Source organism: Emys orbicularis, chromosome 5 (genome assembly GCF_028017835.1).
Source record: "Emys orbicularis isolate rEmyOrb1 chromosome 5, rEmyOrb1.hap1, whole genome shotgun sequence".
Taxonomy (NCBI): domain Eukaryota; kingdom Metazoa; phylum Chordata; order Testudines; family Emydidae; genus Emys; species Emys orbicularis.
The window spans coordinates 43834935-43860976 of NC_088687.1; the positions used below are offsets into that span (position 1 = coordinate 43834935).

At 40.0% G+C, this 26042-nt stretch overlaps 1 protein-coding gene across 1 annotated transcript in view; it reads left to right on the forward strand.

The window, feature by feature from the left end:
- AFG2A (AFG2 AAA ATPase homolog A) overlaps positions 1-26042 on the forward strand; it is a 303993-nt gene that overhangs the window by 95610 nt on the left and 182341 nt on the right. The window contains exon 14 of the mRNA XM_065405034.1: positions 6234-6360. Within this exon, the coding sequence (XP_065261106.1) occupies positions 6234-6360 (127 nt within the window). The remainder of the gene's footprint in view (positions 1-6233; positions 6361-26042) is intronic.

Genomic DNA, 26042 nt, shown 5'->3' on the forward strand with positions numbered 1-26042 from the left:
ATATGTATCTACCTTGTGGTTTCATTATGAGGGTTAATTTGTTAATGTTTGTATGGAATTCTTATAAATGCTAGGTGGTGGTATTTATTTTGTTATTACTTAACCATGGTTGTTTTTTTCTTTTCAGGTTTACTTTTTTGTCACGTGAGTGGTGTTATGCTTTCTATTATCAGCCTACTGCACATATAATTTACTGTGGTCCTAAATCTGTTTTCTTTGAAGTCAGTTGCAGCACTGTCTTCTGTGGGAGCAGCATTGGCCCTTTGTATGCAGAATAGTAAGCAGTCATTGTTCAGTCATTTTTCTGGAAAGTTGAACAGCATAGTCGCTGTTGCTGAAATCAGTTAAGCATGATATAGTCCTCTTACTGATTTAAAAAAAATGTAGTAGAGTTTGGCCTTCAAGTTATGTGGCAGCTTCAGGATACTGTATTTAAACCAGATAAGAGGAAACAGGAACTTCATCTTTCTTACATCATTCTTTAGGTGCTTAAAGCATTATTTTGAGGGAATAAGTAGGTTCTTGGGTTGATTTTAAGCAGTTAATCCAAAAGACACTGGTGAAGCTTTCTTTTGATTTCTTAGAATTTACTTTCATTGAGCAATCCTCGTCTTCCACCTTCTTATCTACTACATTATGGTCCTGATTCTGCAACTTGACTTTGTTCAGAGCTCCTGCACCAAGCCCCATTGAAGTCGACAGAGTTCTGTGCAGGCAAACTGCTGAACCTGATCAATTTCAGGATCAGGGCTTCAATAAGTTTCTGAGTCGAAATGTTACATGCTGTATTCTGCAAAACTACTCATTTTTACATCAATCCTGCAAACACCTCTAGGACTAAGGGTCTGTCTGTGTTTTCATTATGAATGCTTGTTTACAAATTTCATTCGTGAGCTGAATCTTTAACATCTCATTTTGGGGGGATATTTCTTTTTAAATTTTAAAAAATCTGTTCAACTTTTTAAGTTTAAGAAGTGAAAAAATAAATAGCAGATGATATCTCAAAAATGGCTTCCTTTTTTAAAACTAGTTATTTAGCCTTGGAAGTGAATGTCTATTTATTTGAGAGGGAGATAAATAATAAATAATAAACATATCACTTACACAGTAGAACGCCAAAAGTACATGGTGCTGTACAATGGGCTAGATGTGTCAAACAAGTACAGCCTGCAATGTCTTGGCAGTGCGGGGCGGGGGGAGGGGAAATGTTGGTGTCCGCAACCTTCTTTTTCTCCAAAGGTAGTGCTTATAAATATAACAGGGATGTTAAATTTATTTTAAACCATGGTTTTGGGCATCACCTGCACATACCCTATCACATAAAGTAAACTCCTCAGCTTGAGGTTCAACTCACTTATCTGATGCTGGGTATGGAGCCATACCTTCCCAAATGCATTACTTTCCTTCCCACCTTCACCCAAGCAGCCACTCTTACAGCTCTTTCTTTGGGCATCTGTGCAAAGATGGCCAGATGGAACACCCATTGAAATCAGACTCCCACTAATTTAAATGGGCATTGGATCAGGCTCCAGGAGCTGGGAGGAGGAATGTGAACTGAGGTTAACCCCTTGTTTGTCATGGTGCCAGTGCACCCTTTCACAGAATCCCATATGTTGAGCAGCATATATGCTGCTTTGGTTGTCAATCAGATAGCAGTGGTTAATTTTAAGACCTTGATGCAATATAAAATACACCTGTATTCTAGGAATCTTTCACTTCAGAATGTACATGGGAAATGGATCTTTCACTACTATTGAAGCCTAGAATCTGTCTGTCTTACACTAAATAGTGCCATTAATATATAAATAGTTTCACCTGGCATACTTTGGAATGCAGGGAATTTATGTTATGAGTAAAGACCTGCATACTCATGCTCTCTGAAACCAACGGGCTACCTGCAGACTTATTTACACTTCAGTGGGAATAAGGGTGGCAGTAAGTAAGGCTGGCTCCAAGTTATTTAAAAAAAATAAGTGCTATGCTTTAAGAGATTATTGTAAATGTGTAGAAAGTGGGTTAAAGAAGATTTGACAAAAAAATTAATCCATACACAGAAAGAATGACTCGCAAACTGATAGTAATGCTTAGTACTTAGCTACTGCTTTACATTTTTCAGAGTACTGTACAAACATTAATCCTATTTCATATTTAAAAACAAACTCATTTTATTTTCCCAACATTACAAATGATTTAAAATTCTCAGGCAGTAATGAAGCTGCCAGATTTCTCTTACCCCCTCTTTTAGTTTGGAGTTCTGGGAATTTGTGGTGAGGGTAAGGCACGCGTGCACTCTCTCTCAAACTCTTAATTTTGACTGCCTTCATTCTCAATCAGTTTGTTGACAGGAAATGAGACTGTACCAGTGCGTGCCTTTTGAGGACTGTTTCTGTGTAGTTGTGATGATGAAATCAATGTGTGGAAGTCAGGTGTGTGTGTGGGGGGGGGGGGGGGAAGTCTGCTTGACTGGCCATTGGTTTTGGCAATGTGTAAGTAGGATTGGAGGGCTAATCATAATTCTTTTTCTGACTGCCGTATGTATCAGAAGTCCAGGCAGCCTTAATGAGCATTGCCTGCATTAATTTGAAACCCTTGCTGGGAAATCATGGAAAAATGCATACTTGTATGTCACCCTTCAGATGAACGGTTTATGCAGCACTGGAGCTCCTTGGAGCACATGGTGATGACGCAGTTCTGAAGCAGCTGGTGAAGAAATCTCTAACTATAAATGTGTGCCTGTCTGCATTTTTATAGGATATCCTGTTAAGTCAAAAGGGTTTATTTACTGTAGAATACAGGCTAAATATGGTGCTCAATATGACCATCTAGTTCTAGTTCAATGAGTAAATACATGCAAATTCAAGGCAGTTGTCTGTGTATCAGGCATTTTATTTTCAGACATTTTATTAATTTTTTTTCAGCCACCTGTCTTTACTATAAAATATTTTTCCTCTGCCTGTAGCATATTTCCTATCTGATGCCAAATAATAAAAAAGACCACATTTCTTCATTGGGATTCGCTATCTTGGGCTGTTGGTCTGGTACCAAATGCCATTGACTTCAGTGGGGCTCTGCATGGATGTAGGAGTTAATGCTGTTGGATTAGTGTACAGTATTGTGGGAGTGGGGAGAGGAGAGTATGTTCTTAAGCCTTATGTACACATAGCATGTAGTTTGTAATTTAACTTTTCTTTTCACTCTTTGAAAACATTTGGGGATTTTGCCGTCAATGAGATTAATTTAGATGCTGTTCAGTTACTTTCCAAATCCACCCTGTCCATGATTTTTATACTTGGGATGAACATTGTCTCCGTACTGAAACTTGCAACATAGATGCTCATATCAGGAGGGATACAATGCCCCCTACCCCCCAATAAACACGTATTCCTGCTATTTCTTAAACCCAAAAAATTTGCCCCCTCTCCTGGTGACTTCTGGTTTCAGACCATTTTCATGTGCAATTTTCATTTAGGCCCTGATCTTAGAGACTTTCATGCCTAATTGTATGTCTCTGAGTAGTCCCAAGGGTGAGATGTTAAGTCCATGTATAAGTCTTTTCAGGATGGGGTGGCTTTATTACCTATTAAGATTAGCTTACTTTACAAAAGTTGACTCTAATTTATTTTAAGGATCTGTTTCCTTTGAAAAGTATTTACTAACCTTCTGCAAACAACTATAATATTTTATCACATTCCACTCCTTTTAAATTGATAGGGCTGTGACCTCTGGGTATGTTAGAAATGCACTCATTTCACTGGGGAATTTTTAACACTGCTGCAGCACAACAAAAAAGCTGACTAACAAAGAAAGTCCCTTCTCTAATATTTCGTAGCAATCCCCTTGGCCCACCCGTTATTGTGTTAGGCAACATTTATTAAACCAGGAAGGAGATGTCTTCCAGATTCTGAATATCAACAATAAGTTAAAAATCTATTATTTTCCCCTTGAAAATTATAGAAATAGCAATAACTATTCTGTGAGTTATGATCTCTGACTCTAAAGCACTTATCAAGCACTATTCTCAATGTTTATTGCATCAGCAGTGGTGTTGCATTAGTATGCATGCAGCATAAGGTTGCAAAAATAAGGACATGCAGAAATTAAAATTTTTTTATTGTATCTTAAAATCTGGTATGATTTTTTTCTTGTTAAATTACAACATGGCCAACAAATATTATTTATTTGTGTGTGCGCATGTATGTGCACACAATCTAGTTATTTTAAATATATGTTTTTTAAATTGTTGTAATGGTAAGGCTCCTTTAGCGATATAAGTGGTGCCGGGGACAAAAGAAATATTTACCAAAGAAAGGAGGATAAAATGAGCATCACTAGGAAGATATTATAAATAATGGAGAATAACATTTTAAAAAATGTATTGGAAAGTGTCCCTTTAAATACAGGGAGACGAAGTGGCACAAAGTTATGAAGAAATGTGAGTAGTCTGTGGGGAGCAATCCTGTTATGGCAAGGGGGCTGATCCTGGATGATTTACTGTGTCTTTTACATCTTTGGTGGGCAAATCCGATTTGATGACAGTCTGAGTTTTACCCTGTGTAAGGAGCAGGCCTTAATTCTATGATTTAAATTCTGTTATTTGAGGTCAGTAAAATTTTAGTCTTAACACTGTTTAGCTTTACTCCCCGCCCTTTCCTCCCCCACCTGTTTAAACTTCTCAACTCTATTTGCAGCAGTTGTTCAGCAGAGGGAGCTTTTGGAATAAGCTGCTGATTTGTCTTTGCCTTCAGGAGACCCAGTATTTTGGCTTAGCCCAATAGAAAATTTCACCCATCTCGGAGTTCAGCGTCTGGTCCCAAGCCTGTGAATTTGCAGGCACAGCTTTGCTTCCATTCAGAAGTATTATGGTTTTTAAAAAACACATTTTAATAATAACTGAACTTTTATTCTGATTTTGATTCAGATACTGTTATAGATGCTGACTTTTCCATTTCTTTTCTTTCAGGAGAGAACTGGCACTTGTTTAGTTTACCTCTTATATATCTCATTGTATTATATTTTCATTATATGCAAAGATGATCTATTGGCTTTGATATTAAGCTTCTTCTCTCTCACTCTCACACTCTCACTCTCACACACACAATACGTATGTATATATGGCCCTAATATTTCCTAGGTTTTACGTCTTAGTATTTTTGATTAAAAACAACATGCCCCTAGTTCTTATAACGTTTTAAAATTAATAATTTTACCTAGTATTGATGATGTCTTCAGACCAAAGCATAACATTTCAGAAAGGTTTTGTAAATGGGATTTCAGTAACCATACAGTTTGTTCCTTTACTTTGTGTTATGCAACATCTTTCTCTTCTATATACATACATTTACTTGGGCAGAAGGCAGTTGGCTGATTGTACTGTGAGTTAACCCCAGTGTATTGTAGTTGGCTTAAAAAAATTAGAAGCTGTAAAGAAAATACCAAATTACTTTTTTCTTAACATTTCTTTCATGTGTATTTAAGAGTTTTGCCATTGACTTTAGTGTGACTAGAATCCGTTCCCAAACTACTTCAAATGCATAAAATATTTTATGCCTCTGTTTTGGGGTTTAATGTTTTTGGGATTTCAAAACTTGACACTTGTACCTTTCTTTCCCCCAACTCTTCTCTTCTCTCGTCTCTCTTCTCTTCTTCTGGAGAAACAGATGGATGAATTATAAAGGCAGGAAATGCTTTTATGAGTTAGCTGGCTAGCACTCAAATTGGTCTCATTTGATGGAGATTGAAGAAGTGAAAATATAATGAAACATTGCAAAATGCATAAGTACTTGTACATTGTACTGCATGGGGTGGCATAAGTAATCACCTGGATAGTGGTAGGAACTGAGGTATTGTCTGTTTAGTTAGGAAGTCATGTGAATCCAGCTATTCCCACCTTAGAAATATTTATACCAGACTATTTATATTGTGTGAAAACCTTGTCCAGTCTGCCGTGGCAAGGTAGTAAGTGACAAGCCCAGATGTTTTTATGAATACTGAGAAATCTTTTGAAGGGCTAATTCTGGAATATAGCCTTAACTAGTTTACATGATTTATGTTATTTTTCCCTCAACTACTGAAGATTAAAGTGAAAAATCAGAAAGCTATTCTATAAAGTTGAAAAGTGTTTTTTTGTTTGTTTGTTTGTTTTTTTTTAATGGTTTTATGGAAGCGTAAACCCTTTCTCATTTGGTAATTATCTGGGAAGGGAAAACTAATGCTGTGGCATTTTTGTTAATCAGGTCTTCAGGTGCTGGGAACGTAGCAGACCGTGTCTTGGCTCAGCTGTTAACGGAAATGGATGGGATAGAACAGTTAAAGGACGTGACAATTTTGGCAGCTACAAACCGACCGGATATGATAGACAAGGTAAGAATAGTTGCATTGTGGTATATACTGGTCTCTTGTGAAAACCAGCTTCTGGAATAATTTGATTCTCTTTCAGTGTTTTTCCCTAATTCTCTAATCCAGTTTCTGTTTAAGGGAAGATGTTTGAAAACCGAGACAAAGGAGGAGGAAAGGATTATGTCTGCATTTCCTTTTTTTGTTACATGAGGCTTAGTGAAAATAAAAATATTCTGCAACATCCTTAAGTATCAGTTTTCTGGGGAAAAAAATTCTTTTAAATCAAGCTCACGGGATGTGTGTAATATTTCTGTAGAGCCACTTGTGTCTATTTTGCTTTTATAGTGTTTGTTTATGAAGGAGTTTGCTGGACTGCTGGTTTCATTAGTTATTTCCTTTGAAAATATTTAGTAATCAGTGCTGCTAATTCAGCCCATTTCCAGCCATAGCTGTTCCAAGTGTAAAACATTACAATTTCTCTTTAGATACTGAGATGATTATAGCTGGATAATAATTACACCCCATTTTACATTTTGAGAAACATAAATCTGTAGCTTACTGCAAAAAAAACCAAAAACAAAACAACTCTGCAACTCCCCCCCAAATCGCTTTAAAGCAGTCCACAGCCATGTTCTCTTGTCAGAGTAAAACACACTGGAATGGACTAAGTTTGAACTGCTTTCCTCTAAGAAGCATTTCAAAGGCCTGGTCCACACTAACCCCCCACTTCGGACTAAGGTACGCAAATTCAGCTACGTTAATAACGTAGCTGAATTCGAAGTACCTTAGTCCGAACTTACCACGGGTCCAGACGTGGCAGGCAGGCTCCCCCGTCGATGCCGCGTACTCCTCTCACCGAGCTGGAGTACCGGCGTCGACGGCGAGCACTTCCGGGATCGATCCCAGAAGATCGATTGCCTGCCGCCGAACCAGGAAGTAAGTGTAGACGTACTTTAAGTGGTGGTCCTTACTCAAGGAAGTCTTTGCTTGCTTGACTTTGGCTCCAAAAAACACAACCCTCTATCACTTGTGTCCAAGAGACGTTCCACTGATGGCTGTTATCATTAAGGCTTTTTTATACACTTTGTGTGTTAGCCACTAGGGTAGAGCAGGTCAGGAATTTTTCCTCAAATAAATTTCAGTTGAAAATGTCATTTCTAATTAAAATTATCTGTGGGAATTTTTTGATTCTTGCCAAAAATATTAATTTTCTGTTGAGAAAATTTAAACTAAATATTTCATTTGGCATCAGGTCAACCTGAGTTGAATCTGACAAATCTGAATGTTTGAAGAGAAACATTTCCTTTTGGGTCAGTTCGAGGTTATTTTGTGGTCACCTGAACTGCCACAGTGCTTCCTAGAAGTTGAAGTTTGGGTGCCTCGTGCCCCCATTTCCCTCTATGCGCCAGACTCGTTGGCTGGACTCCCATTATGCACCATGGTCTCCCCTCTGGTTGGACAGTCTGTTCTGCCAAAAATTCTAGTATTCAAGTTTTTGCCCCGATTTGGGAAAATTCCAAATTTTGAAATATTGGAATTTCCCCATGGATGGAAATCCCAATTTTTGACCAGATATCCTATAGAACAGTGGTTCTCAACCAGGGGTCCTGGGCCCCCAGTGGGCCCTCAAACAGGTTTCAGGGGGGCTGCCAAGCAGGGCCAGTGTTAGACTCACTGGGGCCCAGGCAGAAAGCTGAAGCCCCGCTGCATGGAGCTGAAGCCTGGGGCTCTGAGCCCTGCCACTGGGGGCTGAGGCCAAAGCCTGAGCAACTTAAGTTTTTGGGGGTCACAGGCAATTGCACTGCTTGCCCTTAACACCGGCCCTGGCTTTTATAAGCAGAAAATCAGTTGTGCACAGGTGGGCCGTGGAGTTTTAATAGCATGTTTGGGGGGGGGGGGGGCTCAGAATGAGAAAGGTTGAGAACCCCTGCTCTAGAGCAACATAATCACACATGAGCAAGACATTCCATTCAGAAGAGGGCAGTACTACACAAACATGCTAACTACTAAATGACAAAAACGAGGAGTCTCTAAGATGCTACAAGGACTCCTCGTTGTTTTTGCTGATAGACTAACATGGCTACCACTCTGAAACCTACTAAATGACAGTAGGCAGAACTCATCCTAGCCTTCTCCAGCAGCTGGCTATCAAACCCAACAGGCAGCTACCAAACTGTAATATTAATAGCTGCGCAGGACTTCTGTTACTAGCAATACTGCATTCTGCAGCTACAACTTCTGCTGCAAAAGCAGACCTCTATCACATGGACTGGAGGATTTTAAATTTAATCTGCTGGTTCTGTTCTAATGTCACAGTATGTAGTTCTGGTCCATGCACGGATCTGTTTGTACATCCACTTTTTTGGGAATAGTTTATTTTAGTTATCAGCTGCTGCAGAGCAAGCAGAGGGAGGAGGAGATATACTGCTGAAGACAGGAACCAATGAAAGGAAACGTATTTCTATTTAGAAATTAGCCAAAAGGTTGAAACTTTACTGAACTTAAACAAAATTTCACCTACAGGCAATAAGGATGGAAGGTGACAAAGCCCTTTTACCATCCCTGGCTTCCCTCAGTTTTGCCATTTCCGGCAAAGTGCAAAATAAATGGCTCCACTGAACAAAATACTATGTAAATACCTGTAGTAGAAACCCTGGAGCAGCGTTGTAGATGTTCTGGTGGTTGGGAGGTAGAATTCTGTTCCCTTTATATCTCCATGAAAGTCACATATACAGATCCCATTTAGCTGAGATTGGAATTGGGTGACAAGGATTTCCCTCTTAGTGAGGGAAAGGGTTTTCAGCTTAATATAATTTAAATGCAAGGGTTGCTGTTAACTATTAGCTTTTCTTCTTTTATCCTGTGTAATTTGGACTGCTACTTCAGGAAGCTCTTACTTTAACTTCAAAACACTAGTTTGTGTATTTGCTGCTACTGCTTGTCCAGTGAAAATGCCTAGAAGCTCTTGATTTTGCCAACAGATAACGAAGAGGGAACACAGGCCCATTAAGTTATAGTTTGTTCTGAATAGAAAAGCTCCCTGACTGCCTTACAGTATTTAAAATCTATGAGAAATGGATAAGACTAATTTTCTTCTTACATTATTTTTTAAATACAAATTATGCTTCTCCTACCTCCTTTTATTGCTGATTTTTACAGAGCTGTATCATTGTTATTTATTAATTATTACTGGATTGGACAAAAGGAAAGACAAGGGAGAAAGATAATATTTTAAATCTTTTGAAAATGATTTTATTTTCCAAGGTAAGAAACTCTCTTAAAAGGGCTATTTTATAGATGGATATAGATTAGAATCTTGCCAGTCCACACTGACTGCAGGGGGGGGAGGTGCAGCTTAATGAGGTTTGAGAACCAGTGAGTCAGTGTGGTGGTGTTTGTACACTGGAGCTGGAAGGTGTAATTTCCAGCTCAAGTAAACATACAAGCTAGCACTCTCAAAGTGGCAGTGTAGCTGCAGCTGCACAGGCGGTGGGATGCGCTAGCTACCTCGAGTACAATCCTATCTGAAATCTTAGGCACACTGGAGGCACAACTGTTAGCCATGCAGCCACAGTTACACTGCTATTTTAGTGCACTAGATGGATCAGAGCACAGGTATGCCTACCCAAGTTGGAAATTACACCTCCAGCTCTAGTGTACACGTACCCACAGTGACATCATGCTGCCTACAAGCCAAGTAGGTTGCACCCTTATGCTACTCTACCCCAGGAGTCACAGATGCTTACAGTGGTTGCTCTTTCTCTTCTTTGGAAGGGAAAAGGGAGAGGGTGAACACTATAAGAACATCACTATTCTGGGCTTCAGTAAAGTAACAACTGGAAAATCTTGCAATGTGGATTTGTAGTTTACATTATGATTAGTCAATTTCCATATATGCCTTTTAAAAACTTTAAAATATGAATTAATGTAATGTTTTTAAATACTCATTAGTGTAATCACATATTTCCAATCAATATATGCCCTTCTCAAGCATTCATATGATGACTGTATGTTCACTTTAATGTGTGTTCCTTATATACTGTAAAAAGTCACAAGTACAATGCACATCTGTGTTCTTTGCTTTGATGTTGCAGGGATTGAGGAATATAGTAAATTTTACTGGAGGTTCTATTCTTAGCTTTGTAAAGAGAGTAAAGTTTGGAAGGTGTTTGTGATGTGTCTAAATATATTAATTTACCAAAAGAGTAAACTAAATCCAGCATATGTTTATGTAGTTTCTTCTTTATCTGTCAATATACAGTTTATGGTTCTTTCCTATAATTTGAGACAGACTTTTGAGAATGTAGAGTGCAAGTAAGTAGAAGATTATTTTTCCTCAGTCTAATGCAGGCTTTGCAGTCATTGTAAATATGGATATCAGGGCTCTCTTATTTGCGCATATTTTTAGCCATCCATTTAACTGTAAACGTGGTTGGTACTTGTGACATACATTTGTTAGTCCAAGAAATTATTATAATTATCACCATGGTACCTAAGCACTATTGCCAATAACCTCACCGCCACATTTAAGACTGTGTGAGACGTTTTAACCAACTTTATTTCTCATTCACTTCTCACATGATGCTGAGGTGGTTGCTACTTTCCTCAGAGAAAAGGTCTTATTTTACGTACTTCTATTGTTCCCGTATTTTTTCCCGTCTAATAAAAATTGCTCTTCCTACATTCACACATGTGATGGGAACAAGATGTTCAGAGCATTTATTGAAGGTGCTGATGAAACAAAACACTGTTATGAGTAAATAATAATAATAAAGTCCTTCCTGTTGTGCAACAGATAAGTTTAGTTTTCACCACCTGTGGTGTCTGGGGAACAGCTGTGGGAATAGAACTGATGAGACAGACGTTCAAGTATGGGAAATGATTTTAATTCATGCTGACTTCTAGGCTCAGGGAATAATTTTTGGGGCCTAAAACATTTTAGGACCTTGTGTACTCTTATTCAACCTAAAATTAAATGTTTTAAACAGACTTGTAATTGAGTATGCACATTCTTTCCAGAGTGCTCTCTACCAAATTTCCTTGGAAGGTAACCTATGTGTTTTTCCTCTTTGGTATTCGCTAATCTAAACCAACTTGCTTCTGTATCATGGAGTCTCAGCATAGCCAGGGTTTTAGTGTAGATCTTAACTCTTAGGTGAGAAGGGTGGATTGCTATCATTGTTACATGCCCCATGCAAATATCTTCTTCCTCTTGAGCTGTATTTCAATCTCTATTAGCAAGGGAACGCTGAAGCAAGACACTGTTAGATCCCTAGGGAGTTCAGTGAGTGTTTCAGCACAGGAAGTGAGATGTGTGTAGCTGAGAAATCAAATAGTTTTACCTCCTGCTGGGTCACATTTGAATGTCAAACACATTAGATGTGATGTAAAACACAAGGCGTTGAATGAAGCGATGGTCTGTGGTCCTGGATGGCACCCTGGGGCTTTTAACAGCCTTACTCCCCTTATCATGGAGTGCAGAAAAGTTGCATCCTCAAGTGTGTCATTTGCATAAGAATGACAGGATGTGATGGGACAAATGAAGATTAATGAGATGATGTGATGTCAGCGTAGCCTATTGTTTTTAGATTGATGATGATCTGGATTTTATCAGTGTTGAGAAGCTGGGAATGGGCGACAGGGGATGGATCACTTGATGATTACCTGTTCTGTTCATTCCCTCTGGGGCACCTGGCATTGGCCACTGTTGGAAGACAGGATACTGGGCTAGGTGGAACTGTGGTCTGACCCAGTATGGCCATTCTTATGTTCTTATGCTTTAGAGCAGTATAAAACTGAAATTGTAGTGATGCACAAATAATGCAATGAATGCCAAAGAACTGGGAGTTTATACATGTTTTTTTAAAAACTGTAAACAGCCTGGAAGAATATAGGTTCAAATATAAGATGTCTTACATGCAGCTCATGAGGATGCTCTAAATATGCCAGTACAGAGGAATATTTTCCTCCTTTTTGTATTTTTATTTAGCCCTAAAAACTTTTTTACCGAAAACATTGGGACCAAATTATTCTTTGGAGTAGCTTTACCACCCAGGGTTAAATTTATCTCATTTAGTTAAAAAACAACATGTGGACGCAACCCACTGTTCTGATCATGTGAACAAATAAAACTGCAGCATGTGTTGTCCTCAAAAACCGCCAACAGTGAGGAAATGGAATGAAACTCTTTCCCCACAATCCTGTTTGATCTTGCGTGGTTTTGGAGGGTCCCTTTTGGTCAGAGGGTTCATAGAGTGGTTTACAAAGTTGGTCTGACTCTCAAAATGTTGATCACTCAGTAGCTATGGGACAGCTCTAATTCAAAGTAGTTTATTTTGATGAAAATAAAAAGTACATTATGTGGCGGTTTGGCAGAATCAGTAAAGAAATTCTAATTTCTGGCCTGCGGCAAAAGAAAATAATCTTTCCTCTTTAGAAACTTCAAAGTTCTGCCTTTCTCAAGGCTTATGGAAGAAATTCAAATATTTAGGTTTGCAGTTTTACGAGTTAAAGGAAATAAAGAATCTTGCAGATTTATTAGTTATTGTCTGGAAATGTATGTGTGTTGTTAAAGCAGGTGATACTGTAAGCATGTTTACCAGTCAGATTTGCTGGCATAAATTACAGTTCCTACCACAATATACTCATTTATTTGTGTATTTGCCTATTTGGTGACTTTAGGGCCTGCCTTGTACTCTTCATCTTGATCACACACAAATGTCTCGTTTATGTAATGGCTTCAACATGATAGGATTACAGTTGCCCGGGGTACAAAGAAAAGCTGAGCTTGGCTTTGTACTTCGTGCATTCTACACCTGGCACCCCCTAATTTGATGGGGATGGAATCATAAAGGAGAATTTCAGGTTTCATTTAAAATAAAAACTTTTAGTCCTATTCTTTACAGAGAGAGCCTTGAAAACGTAATGTAAACCTATTGCTAAGGTTGAAACGATGAAGTTATACTTGACTTCTGTAGGATTCTGGGGGAATCTAAAGATTCTGCCTAATGACGCCCTTACGCACCGGGTTGGATGAAAGGGTAGGCACTATAGCCTAATGCTCAGGGCCCCAATGCTTACAGTGATGTGGCTACATCAGAATGTAAATTTACTTTTTATTTTCTAAAGATAAGTTTCTAGTCTTCATGATCATGATGAAAACCTTGGAAACATGAACCAAGTGTAACTGATGCAGCGAGGCCTACTGTGAGCCTGAAAAATAACTGAGAGCTGCTGCCTCATTTTATATAACTAAGGCCCTACCAAATTCCATTTTGGTCAATTTCATGGTCACAGGATTTTAAAAATCGTAAATTTCATGACCTTCAGCTATTTAAATCTGAAATTTCAGGGTATTGTAACTGTAGGGGTCCTGACCCAAAAAGGATTTGTGGAGGGGCTGCAAGGTTACTGGTGTGTGTGTGTGTGTGTGTGTGCAGTACTGCTACGCTTACTTCTGCACTGCTGTTGGTGGCGATGCTGCCTTCAGAGCTGGGTGGCCAGAGTGTGTCGGTTGTTGGCCAGGAGCCCAGCTCTGAAGGCAGAGCCGCCGCCAGCAGCAGCGCAGAAGTAAGGATGGCATGGTATGGTGTTGCCACCCTTACTTGTGTGCTGCTGTCTGCAGAGCTGGGCCGTCAGTCATCAGCCGCCAGTCTCCAGCTGCCAGCTCTGAAGTCAGCAGCGCACAAGTAAGGGTGGCATGGTATGGTATTGCCACCTTTACTTGTGTGCTGCTGGTGGCAGGGTGCTGCCTTCAGAGCTGGGCACCTGGCCATCAGTCACCACTCTCCGGCCCCCCAGCTCGGAAGGCAGCGAAGAAGTACGGATGACAATACTATGACCCCCCTCCCCCCAAATAACCTTGTGACCCCCCCCCCCCCGCAACTCCCTTTTGGGTCAGGACCCCCAATTTGAGAAACACTAGTCTCCCCCATGAAATCTATATAGTATAGGGTAAAAGCACACGACCAAATTTCACAGTCTGATTTCATGTGTTTTTCATGGCCATGAATTTGGTAGGGCCCTATATATAACCGTAATAAGGCCCACTGCTTGGGAGTCCCTCAGCACCATCCATTCAGAGAATTCTGTGTGAAGAGAAGGAGATAGGTGCAGCCTCTTCGGGCCTCCACTGAAGCAGATATCTCAGTAGCCAGAGTGTAAGTATTGCAGGCGTGGTCCCCCATGCTGTTACTCCCTCCCTCTCTTGGGTAAGATGGAATTCCTGTTGCCCCCCTGATACTCCTGTATGACTGTTGGTGTGTGGGGAGGGTCCCGACTGCTGCTCCTGGGGGTCGGCAGTCTGACCTAGTGATCAGAGACACGGCCTGGCATCAGGGTCAGGAAGCAGGAATCAATCCAAGGGTCAGAGTCAGGGGTCCGAGCTGGAGCCAGTAACTGTAGCCAAAGGTGAGAGCCAGAGTCAGAAGCTGGGCAAGGGGAGCAGGGCAGGAGCAAACTGTGGCAGGAGCAGACTGTGGCAGGATGGGAACAAGGTTGGGAACGAGGGAGGCACAGGAGTGATTGTAGCTGCCGGGTGTAAGCATTGAACAGTCAACAAGCTGTTGCCAAGCCTAAATGTAGACCTGTTGGCTCCTTTCAGCCATTTATGCAGGCTGGCCAATCAGGCAATTCTGCTGCAGCCCAGTTGGGCTCATTAACGTGCCTGAGGGCTGAACCGACGAGGCACAACTCAACTAAGGGAGCTCAACCCAATAGTTCCTGAAACTGAGAAGAGTAGGGCAGCTGCTGTTGCGAGGCCGGCCATTCATGTGGTTCGAAGCAGGACGGTCCTGCTTTTGTGCAGTTAGTGCCCTGTCGGGTACAGGTATAAAATTGAACGTGGTCTTGTCTGGTATGCACAAGTATGCCATCTTGAAGAGTATGCTACTCTGCCCCCGGTGGTGTGACCTCGTGCACTGTGCTTGTGATGTCATGCTGGCGGGGCTGGGACTGTGTGCTCTTCCAAATTGCATCCTTTGTGGACCATGGCCTTGCATGCACAGTGCGTGTGAGGTCATGCCAGCAGGGGTGGGGTGGCATGCTCTTCTAAATGGCATCCTCCATGTGGCGTGAGTGTTGGTGTCATGCAGGTAGGGGCAGGCTCATGCCATTCCCAGAAGTACCCGAATGTCTGGTATTCTGGGTACGCATCAGTAGCCACCCTAGCTGTCGTCCTTGCCTCTCTGAGAGGGAAATGGACCTCCTGTCACTGTCACAGAGGACCATATTTTGTGGTATGCTTAGGGCCCTGGATTGCCTAAATCTGGCCATTCCTGCACACAGTTTTTAAAATTGTAAAATGTGTCCGTGAAGTTTGGCATGTATCTCAACCAATCATCTTGTTAACTTTTCTGAGAATATATAGGCCGGCCTCTGCCAACTGGTGTGACAGGAATTGGTTACTTTTAGAGGGAGGCAGTGGTGCAAGGCTTAATGGTTGCAGAGTGTTTTCAGATATTTGAATGAAAAGCGGTAGTAAAGTGAAATATGCTTATACCCTTAGTTTGGCACTGTGTACTTGCCTTATCTGAAAAGTTTTAATAGCCTTATTTTCAACTTTCTGGGGAATGAAATTGATTTTTTTTTTTTTTTTTTAAGTTTGCAAACCCTTTAGACCAACTGATACTTAACAGCTGACACCAGTCTTCAGGGGGCTTCATAGGGGTTGTTATGTCACTAGCATATGGCATGCTGGGATGTGATTCAGAATGGGAACCAGAGTCTAAACACAAGAACTATGCACCCCCACCCCCAAAAGTAACTATTTTTTAAAAATTATTTAATGCCTTTTTGCTATTTGGGGGCATTTAACTTATTCTAAAATGTCAGGATTAAATACATTTTGTAGGTCACCCTTTCAATCAGACAGCAATGAATGCTTACATCATTTTGCCCAGGTGCAGCATGGTTCTTTGAAATAACTGAAGATATAAAATTTCTTTTGAAGGTAAGATTGTTCTGCAGCATATAATAAATTTTAAGAAAATGAAGCTCTAGGGAGAGACATCAAAATACATGGTGTGGAAGAGAGTATCAAATATTAAGAACTTATTTGTTTCAAAATCTTGGCACACTCACAAGTTCCTTTCTCTTCTCTCTATTCCCGTTTGCTTTCTGTGGTATTAGTTTTAGTCAATCTTGTTTTACGTGACATTCTCGGCAACCATGAGCAGCACTATACTCTGAGAGTGGCTATTTCTTAAGAGGGGTTACATTGCCATAGTTAATAATGGATGTTGATTTATTTAGGTGTTAGAGTGTGCCAAGATTATCTGTAGAATTAAAACTGAAGAAGCGAGAGAAGGATTTAAAGTTGTTTCAGAAAAATGATCTGCCAAACTTGAAATGAATGTCAATTTGAGGAAATATTGGTTCATCCCATCTACCCATGAAAGCATGTACATGCTGGATGAACACAGCTGTTTACACAATTAAGCTGCAATTCTACAGTGGATTGGCCAGATGGCCTCTTCAGCCCATGCAAAGTCCCACTAACCCACATAAGACTGTGCGGTTGCAGTGACATTTGGTTTCCACAGGAACATGTGATATTTTTATTTAAATCAGGAATTGTATGTTGAGATTCACTGAAGTATTTAAGTTGTTACCAGTGGAAACTTTGTTTTCGTACAAGTATGGCTAATAAATATTTCCAGGTGTGCAAAAGTGATTTTTGTTTCTAACTATTTGATTGTCAGAGTGTGGAGAGCTGAGCAGTAAATCAGCCTTAAGGCTGCTAAAATATAACCCTCCCCAAACCTCACTGGTGACAGTTGAAGAGCATGGTGACTTTTTCACTTAAGATTTATTAGTTACCTGAAAAGAGAGGGTGGAGGTAAAACTTGTTGGGCAGCATATTTTCTCTTTTAAGAGATATAATATAACTCTAAGATAAATTGGCTTTATTTTGTCTGTGAAAACATGCATCCAGATAATGCATGTAAAATATACATACAGATAATAGTTTGAATTCATGGAGAACAGAAAAGTAAATATGCATGCTCTTATGCTTTATAACAGATAACATTCCTTACATTGAAGCAGTCATGTATTTTAGCATTGCTAATACTTTCTTAATCTTTTGCACAATACATGGTGGAGAGCTAATTTGAAGCTATCAAATCCTTGCTAGGAGTAGGTACCAAACCTTTTTATTTCATCTGGAAAAGTGCAAAGAAGTAAATTTGCTGTCATAAATACCTTTCATCCTGCCAAGTGAAGGGCACAATGTGTGACAAAGACCCAAAATAATTATTCATTCAGGAAACTTAAAATGCTGTGGGATTAATTCCTTCAATGGAAATAACTCTTTCTGCAACCTCAGTTCAGTAATTTGTGATGTAAATGAATTTTCAACAATAAAATTAAAGGGGACACCAAATTTGTGTGGAACACAAGTAATTTAGGGACTGAAATGAACCATGTTCCTTGAAGTGAGGTGCTCTTGAAAGGTACATATACACTGGTGTAAAACTGGAGTTACTGTGGATTTATTGAGTGTTATTTTTTTTAAGGAGTTTCGTAATGCTGTAAGTTGCTTTTTTTGTGTGTAGACTGGGAGGGTTTAGCTAATTTTTCATTGTGATTATAGTGGCAATAGAAAAGCTTTATTTCAAGTAACTTATGTTTCTTGAACTGAGTTTAACATACCTACAAAGTTAATGGTAAGTGTGACTGTGTACCCCATAAGGCTTTATGGGGGGTGTGCTTATAAATGTATGTATGACATAACTGGAATATGTTTTGTGCTGCCTGTGCCATGTAATATATCTCCGTAAAGGTTATGGTCTACTATATCTATTCATCCTATTTGTACATATATATCATTTTCTACTTGAGGTTAAGAATATGGGCTGTATGCTTGCTTGGTTTCTAAGTAAGCTTTGTGAGGCATTTGGTCAGCTTCTTTAGGAAGAAATTCGCCAGGTTAAGTACCTGATCAGGAAACACTCGTGGAACAATGCATCTTGGAATGCTCCAATCCACATAAGAAGTCTTCCTGGAGACATGCAAGATACCATGTTGACAATGGCTTCGGCTTGTAAAGACTGAGTCATGCAGGGACATGTGACTTGCCCAGGTGACTCCAGAACTCCATCTTGGAGCTGGACTTTGCATAGGAGGGAGGAGGAGGGTCTCCACCCACAAGCGAGAGAGTCTATTTAAACCCATGGGAGACACCTCCATTTTGTCTTCAGCTGGCTAAGGAAGGAGCCTCTCCACCCCCCCAGGATACTTGAAGGGAACTGGAACAAAGGACAGTAACTACAGGGAGTGTGAGTGATTGCTGGACCCAGGCTAAAAGGAGATTAGCCTGCAAAAGGGAGCATTCTGGAACTGGTGAGGAACTTATCTGTATTTAGTTTGATTAGACATAGATTTGCGCATTTTATTTTATTTTACATGGTGACTTACTTTGTTCTGTCTGTTACTACTTGGAACCACTTAAATCCTATTTTCTGTATTTAATAAAATCACTTTTTATTTAGTAATTTACTCAGAGTGTGTGTTAATACCTGGGGGAGCAAACAACTGTGCATATCTCTCTATCAGTGTTATAGAGGGCGAACAATTTATGAGTTTGCCCTGCATAAGCTTTATGCAGGGTAAAACGGATTTATTTGGGTTTAGATCCCATTGGGAGTTGTTGAGCATCTGAGTGCTAAAGACAAGCACACTTCTGTGAGCTGTTTTCAGGTAAACTTGCAGCTTTGGGGCAAGTGATTCAGACCCTGGGTCTGTGTTGGAGCAGACGGGAGTGTCTGGCTCAGCAAGAAAGGGTGCTGGAGTCCTGAGCTGGCAGGAAAAACAGGAGCAGGGGTAGTCTTGGTACATCAGGTGGCAACTCCCAAGGGGGTTTCTGTGATCTAACCCGTCACAGTAAGCAACTACAGCCATTTTTCCTGCATGGATATATAATAATGTAGTTTTACAGTTTTAATAACTTGGGAACTAAAACAGTAGGATACATATATACTTTAGCTTTCTCCTCCTCCCCTCTCCCTCTCACTTCATCATCATTATGGTACCTTTCTTTTAGGGTAAGAGTACAGATTAACAGCTTTTTTCCAGAGCCATGTCAACGTGGTGCCATGGATCAGTTAGTATGGTAGAATGCTGTGTGAATGGTCAGAGCCTTGATCACGTTTAATCTGGGATGTTGAGTTTTATGGCAAAAAGGTTCAACTTCAGCAAGGTTTGTTTCACAATCTGTCTATTAGATGGCATAAGTCTTTTTATCTGATAAGCTTCATTGGCTAGAGATAACGAGTTGAGCAAGAAGAACAGGAGTACTTGTGGCACCTTGGAGACTAACAAATTTATTTCAGCATAAGCTTTCGTGGGCTACAGCTCACTTCTTCAGATGCATAGAGTGGAACACACAGACGAAGATATTTATACATACAGAGAACATGAAAAGATGGAAGTACGCATACCAATTGTAAGAGGCCAATCAATTGAGATGAGCTATCAGTAGCAGCAGAAGAAAAAACTTTGAAGTGATAATTGAGATGACCCATAGAAGGTGTGAGGAGAAGTTAACATGGGGGGGAAAAAAAGTCAATTAGTGTAATGACCCAACCATTCCCAGTCTCTGTTTAGGCCTAAGTTAATTGTGTCTAATTTGCATATTAATTTGAGTTCAGCAGTCTCTCTTTGGAGTCTGTTTTTGAAGTTTTTTTTGTTGCAAAACTGACACCTTCAAGTCTGTCACTGAGTGATTAGAGAGGTTAGTGTTCTCCCACTGGTTTTTGAATTCCTGATGTCAGATTTGTGTCCATTTATTCTTTTGCGTAGAGACTGTCCAGTTTGGCCAATGTACATGGCAGAGGGGCATTGCTGGCACATGATGGCATATATCACGTTGGTAGATGTGCAGGTGAAGGAGCCCCTGATGGTGTGGCTGATGTGGTTAGGTCCTATGATGGTGTCACTTGAATAGATATGTGGACAGAGCTGGCATCGGGCTTGGTTGCAAGGATAGGTTCCTGGGTTAGTGTTTTTGTTGTATGGTGTGCGGTTGCTGGTGAGTATTTGCTTAAGGTTGGGAGGCTGTCTGTAAGCGAGGACTGGTCTGTCTCCCAAGATCTGTGAGAGTGAGGGATCATCTTTCAGGATAGGTTGTAGATCTTTGATGATGCGCTGGAGAGGTTTCAGTTGGGGGCTGAAGGTGGCGGCTAGTGGCGTTCTGTTATTTTCTTTGTTCGGCCTGTCCTGTAGTAGGTGGCTTCTGGGTACTCTTCTGGCTCAGTCAATCTGTTTTTTCACTTCAGCAGGTGGGTATTGTAGTTTTAAGAATGCTTGATAGAGATCTTGTAGGTGTTTATCTCTGTCTGAGGGATTGGAGCAAATGTGGTTGTATCTTAGAGCTTGGCTGTAGACAATGGATCGTGTGGTGTGTCCTGGATGGAAGCTGGAGGCATGTTGGTAAGTATAGTGGTCATTGGGTTTCCGGTATAGGGTGGTGGTTATGTGACCATCGCTTATTAGCACAGTAGTGTCTAGGAAATGGACCGCTTGTGTGGATTGGTCTAGGCTGAGGTTGATGGTGGGATGGAAATTGTTACAATCATGATGAATTCATCGAGGGCTTCTTTTCCATGGGTCCAGATGATGAAGATATCATCAATGTAGCGCAAGTAGAGTAGGGGCGTTAGGGGAACGAGAGCTAAGGAAGCGTTGTTCTAAGTCCACCATAAAGATGTTAGCATACTGTGGGGCCATGCGGGTACCCATAGCAGTGCCGCTGACTTGAAGGTATATATTGTCCCCAAATGTGAAATAGTTGTGGGTGAGGATGAAGTTGAAACAAATGTTATCACAGGCCTGGTAGGTCAGAGAAGACATACAAAGAAGGGTACAGTAGCTGCAAATTGTGGTAGTTGGGTTGTAGCCACAAACACACTTACGGCTCAGTTTTCAGTTGGGCTTTTGCCCAGCTTCCCTTTTTGTGGATTCAAAATATACACTATGTTTATATTTGCGAACAAAAAAACTACATTAAAAGAACATGATCAAGTTTGCAAAATCAAGCTCTCAAAAGTTAGGAAATGTTTTTTTAGGAACAAAGTTATGAAAGTTAGGAAATGCCTGTGCGCAAAAAAGACACATCCCTGACACAAATGCCACCCTCGGCTCTGCCAAATTTCAAGTCCCTTCTCCAAAGCATGGGGACACGAGAGCTTTTCAAAGAAAAGGTCTCTGCAATTCTTTAGCCTGGACAAAAACAATGTATTTTCCTTAACCTTATTCTTGGAAATGGCTGAACCATTTTGGCTTAGAATTTCCAGAAATAATTAGCCTGAGGAAGAAGCGTGACATGAAAAACTTAAGCCCAAAAGATTAAAATTTGGCCAAGTTATAAGCCCCTGGAAAGGGTCTTTTTATGGGAAGTGTCGGTGTTGGACAAACTTAATAGGCAGTGTTTCCAGCCCTGCCTGCAATACAGCACTTAAAGTAAACTTGGAACTCACAGTGAAACAGAATGTCCTGAATTGTTTCAGTGCCCTACAGAGTGAATATTTTAATAATAGTTATAACAGATTTCCAGTTACAAAGATGATGACTTATGGGGGTGGGAGGGCGGTGATGAATTCATTATAAAGTTTCCCTACATATTAGCACAATATAAGGCACTGATTTTAATCTTTGTTTATAAAATCCTCCAACCCTAAACAAAATAAATCCAATATTTCCTTATCAGTGATGTGGAAGAAAGATCCTGTTTCCTTCACTGAAAATGTACCTCAGGATATTTATTATACCAGTGGGAAAGTATTTATTATACTGGATTTTGGTTTAACAAAAATTCTTTCCTTTCTTGTGAGTTGTTTGTACCTCTAGAGTGCTCTAGAATGTTATCTTAACTCATTGTTAATGTGCATGGTTCTATGACCAGTGTGTGCTGTCTTTCCCCATATTGTGGCATCAGTTGTACTATTTCTTGGCACTGATGAGTATCTCTCTCTTGCTAAATATTAAAATGTTTGCTTGCATTGAATTTCTAAATAATTTAAACCTAAAATTGAATTTCTTCTACCTCCACCAACCAGTAATTCAGATAAGATATATATGCAATTTTTCCACTGATATCCACGTTTTAATGTGTAACTGAAATTTTTAAAAGAGCGGTGTTTGAGATTTTGCTTGGCAAAGTGATTTGAAATGAATAGAACTTTCATGCATCCAGGGCCGGCTCCAGGCACCAGCCTGGCAAGCAGGTGCTTGGGGCGGCCGCTCCGGAGAGGGGCGGCACGTCCAGGTATTTGGCGGCAATTCGGCGGACGGTCCCTCACTCCTGCTCGGAGCGAAGGACTTCCTGCCGAATTGCCGCCGCAGATTGCGATCGCGGCTTTTTTTTTTGGCTGCTTGGGGCGGCCAAGACCCTGGAGCCGGCCCTGCATGCATCAGTACTTAACTTTTTCCCAAAGAGTTGGATACTGGAGTTAATAGAGTATAGAAAGCAAACAAATAAATAGGGGAGTTTCCTGCTGGAACACTGTGTTAGCTCTCCAGCAGGCTACAACCTTCACTGACTTATGCAGACCTGCATAGGAATAAAATCCTTTCTTTAATGAAATCTAGTAGCAGGTGTAGTGCCATCCATGACATTGCTAAGAGAAAGGAAGGCAGTTTCTCCAGTCAGCGTGGCTCTGAGGCAAGTACATACAGCTAAGCATTTTATTAACAGTTAGCTCTTTCAGTCACAGGTTCATAGATGAGCCAGAAGGAGACCACTATGATCATCTACTCTGACCTCCTGCATAACTAATTAAGGCCCTTGAATTTCTCCAAATGATAAGTTGTCTGAGTCTTCGAAGCATTAATACTTATATGTTTATTATGAAGCCCGCAATCCAAACCCCACCACAGTGCTCAGGGTGAAAAGTTAATATGTTGTAAAAACATTGTAGCAATCCCCACCCTCTGAAATTCAAACAGAGTAAAACAAACAAGGTGTTCCTATACAAAATGAAGGGAATGGGGATTGGAATTATTTAATATGGACCATAGGTTCTGAGGGAAGATGACGGTGAATGCTCATACTGCTGCCACCACTGCTGCCTCCTTTGGCAAATATCAAGAGTAAACGGATCTTTGCCAATCGCTGTGCTGTTGAGATTCCTACAGGATCCTCCCGTGATATTTTCAGATGGGGAGAGAAAAGTATCTGCCTAGAAAGTAGTAGTTATAAGTAGAGCTAAAATTGTTGCTATTTTTATGTTCAGTTTTACTCAAAAAGGCTGACTGGTGTTCTGATGCAACTATGCAGTTAGTAGATGTTTCTATATTCAGTAGTGCAACACTTTGACTTACATGGGATTCTGAACTGAGCATAGACTGAATTTGTGAAAGTTAGTGATGCCTATAACTGAAAATTTGGAATTGTTTTGGTTTGAGGCGGGTGGAGAAGAGATGAATTTGAAGGATATTTAATGTCTTGATTTTTATCATAAACTGAAATCAGCTGTATTGTAATTGTGTATGTGCTTTCTTGTTTATAAAGCAGTATTCAGTTAAAATAATTGGATACCAAACTTCTCAGCTAGAATAGGCTTCCGGAGTGTGTCAGTGGTCAGTTGCATAAGAGTTTAGATGCTGTACTGCCGTGCTAAGGTAAAAATGCAGTCTGTGTTCATTGCTGAACAAAGTTATCCCTATGTTATTTCACAGTAGTGAAAAATAAAGTGGTAAATCTGGCTTGCTATTGATCTTATTTTTTTAAGCAACTGGATGACTCTCCGAACTAATGGTTGAAGAATATGTTCTATTACAGAGCTGAATTTTACAATGTCAATATTAGAAATGCAATCTTGGCTTATTCACTACATCAACTCTCCATAGCATTGTTAAGGATTTAGAAGGATTGATATTTTATAGAGAAAAATAGACACGACACAAAGGATCTGCATTATGTGACAAGATACAAGCATTATAGAAGACTCTTATATGTATTTGTCTCCCTACATAAGCCCTGCCAGGACATGCTCCTGTCTAGAAGCAGACTCAGACAAGCAGTTGGCCCAACAATACTAGAGAAGGCAACATACAGTTCGGATTGTTTTGCACTGTTGCACTTTGATACAGAAAAATAAAAGGAACAGAGCAATAAGCATGACAATGGTCACACCATGTCTGAGCATCAGTCATGGGCAGGATAGATGAGCTACAAGTCTAGATATTGGTATCTGCATGAAATTAAGACGTGAACAGCTGTAGGAGAAGCTGGAGAATTTCACAAGCTGGTTCCCAGTGGACACAGAAACCTTTTTCTTTTTTGGTGTGTCATCTTACATTTTCCTCTAGAACTTTTAAAAATTTGTAAATGTTTAGGCAAAATAAACACAATTATTTCAAAGAGGAACAAAAAAAAATCTTTTTATATATAAAAGATAAAAAACTTAATTCCTAGAAGAAGTTAAATCAGGCATCATATTATCAACCTTATCTAATACTCAACGTTGTCTAGAGGGCTGCAAGAGCATGTTTGGCTAATAAAGGGATGTATAGCAATACTATTTATTATTTATGATTTGCATTACAATAGCACCTTGAAGTCCCAATCAGGAATCAGGGCCCCTTGTATTATGTTCTCTACAGACTGGAATAGAAGAAAGGTGTTACCTGCCAAGTTTTTGTTTCATTCATCTATTGCATCTTTCAATAAACCAGTGGGTTAAGGTAGTGAGGAGAAAGGTAACAGTGAATCAAGCAAGTTTTGTACAATAACCTGTAGTTGCAGTACATCGCTTTCCAGCTAGTACTGAAAAAGGGGAATCTTGAAGAAAACTTTTGTTGTACTTGATTTCTTTGCTAGTAGATAGCAGGATATGTTGAAAAATGCTGAATGAAACACAAAGAAGATAAATGATAATGATAAAGCAAATGGAGATGCTCACACCTGATAATGATAAAGAAAATGGAGATGTTTCTTGGAGGAGAGGGTGTGAATTAAATCATAAATAGCTCAACTTTATTTCAGGAGTTGTTTTTTAGTGAATGTTTCCTGCACAGGCCACAGATCAAGAAGAGACAGCATTAGCCAGTCTGCAAGACAAGTCTTATTCCATGACTTAATAAGTGAGCATGTGGCATATGTAAGCAAGAACACACGCCAGGGTGTGTGTTCATCAGTCAACACACAAGGTGTGCGTAATTGGCAAGCATACACCCTGAAACATGTTACTGCACTTATAATATGACCATTTAATTTACTTTTATGAAGGCACGTAGTACTCTGTGCTGGGTTGCAAAAAGCTTTCATTTTTTAGAACTGTGTACTGTATTTTCACACACGTAATTTAAGTGTGTTAAAGATTTAAATGCCAATTTTAGTTTTTAAGTACTTTTCTTTTCAGGTACCTAAGCTGTTATGCCATCATTCTGTGTTGATGATGCCACTCCCTGAGTAGATGGGAGGAAATACAGATGCTGCTTTCATTCAAAATTTCCCCCTACTGTTCCCCATTTTTCTCACTTCTCTGAGATGCCCCATCCACTTCTGGGGCAAAGAAGCCCAATTCTCAAAACACTTTGCATGTAGACCTGACACTCCACTAGGAAACATTGACATCAAAGGACATGCTCCTTTCACAGTGACATTGCTACATACCTGCAGCACGACTGTATGACTCTTGTTTCTGGTGATTAATGCATAAGAAAGAATGAACCCAGTTTAACTTTCAGATCCAGGTTACGTTTGC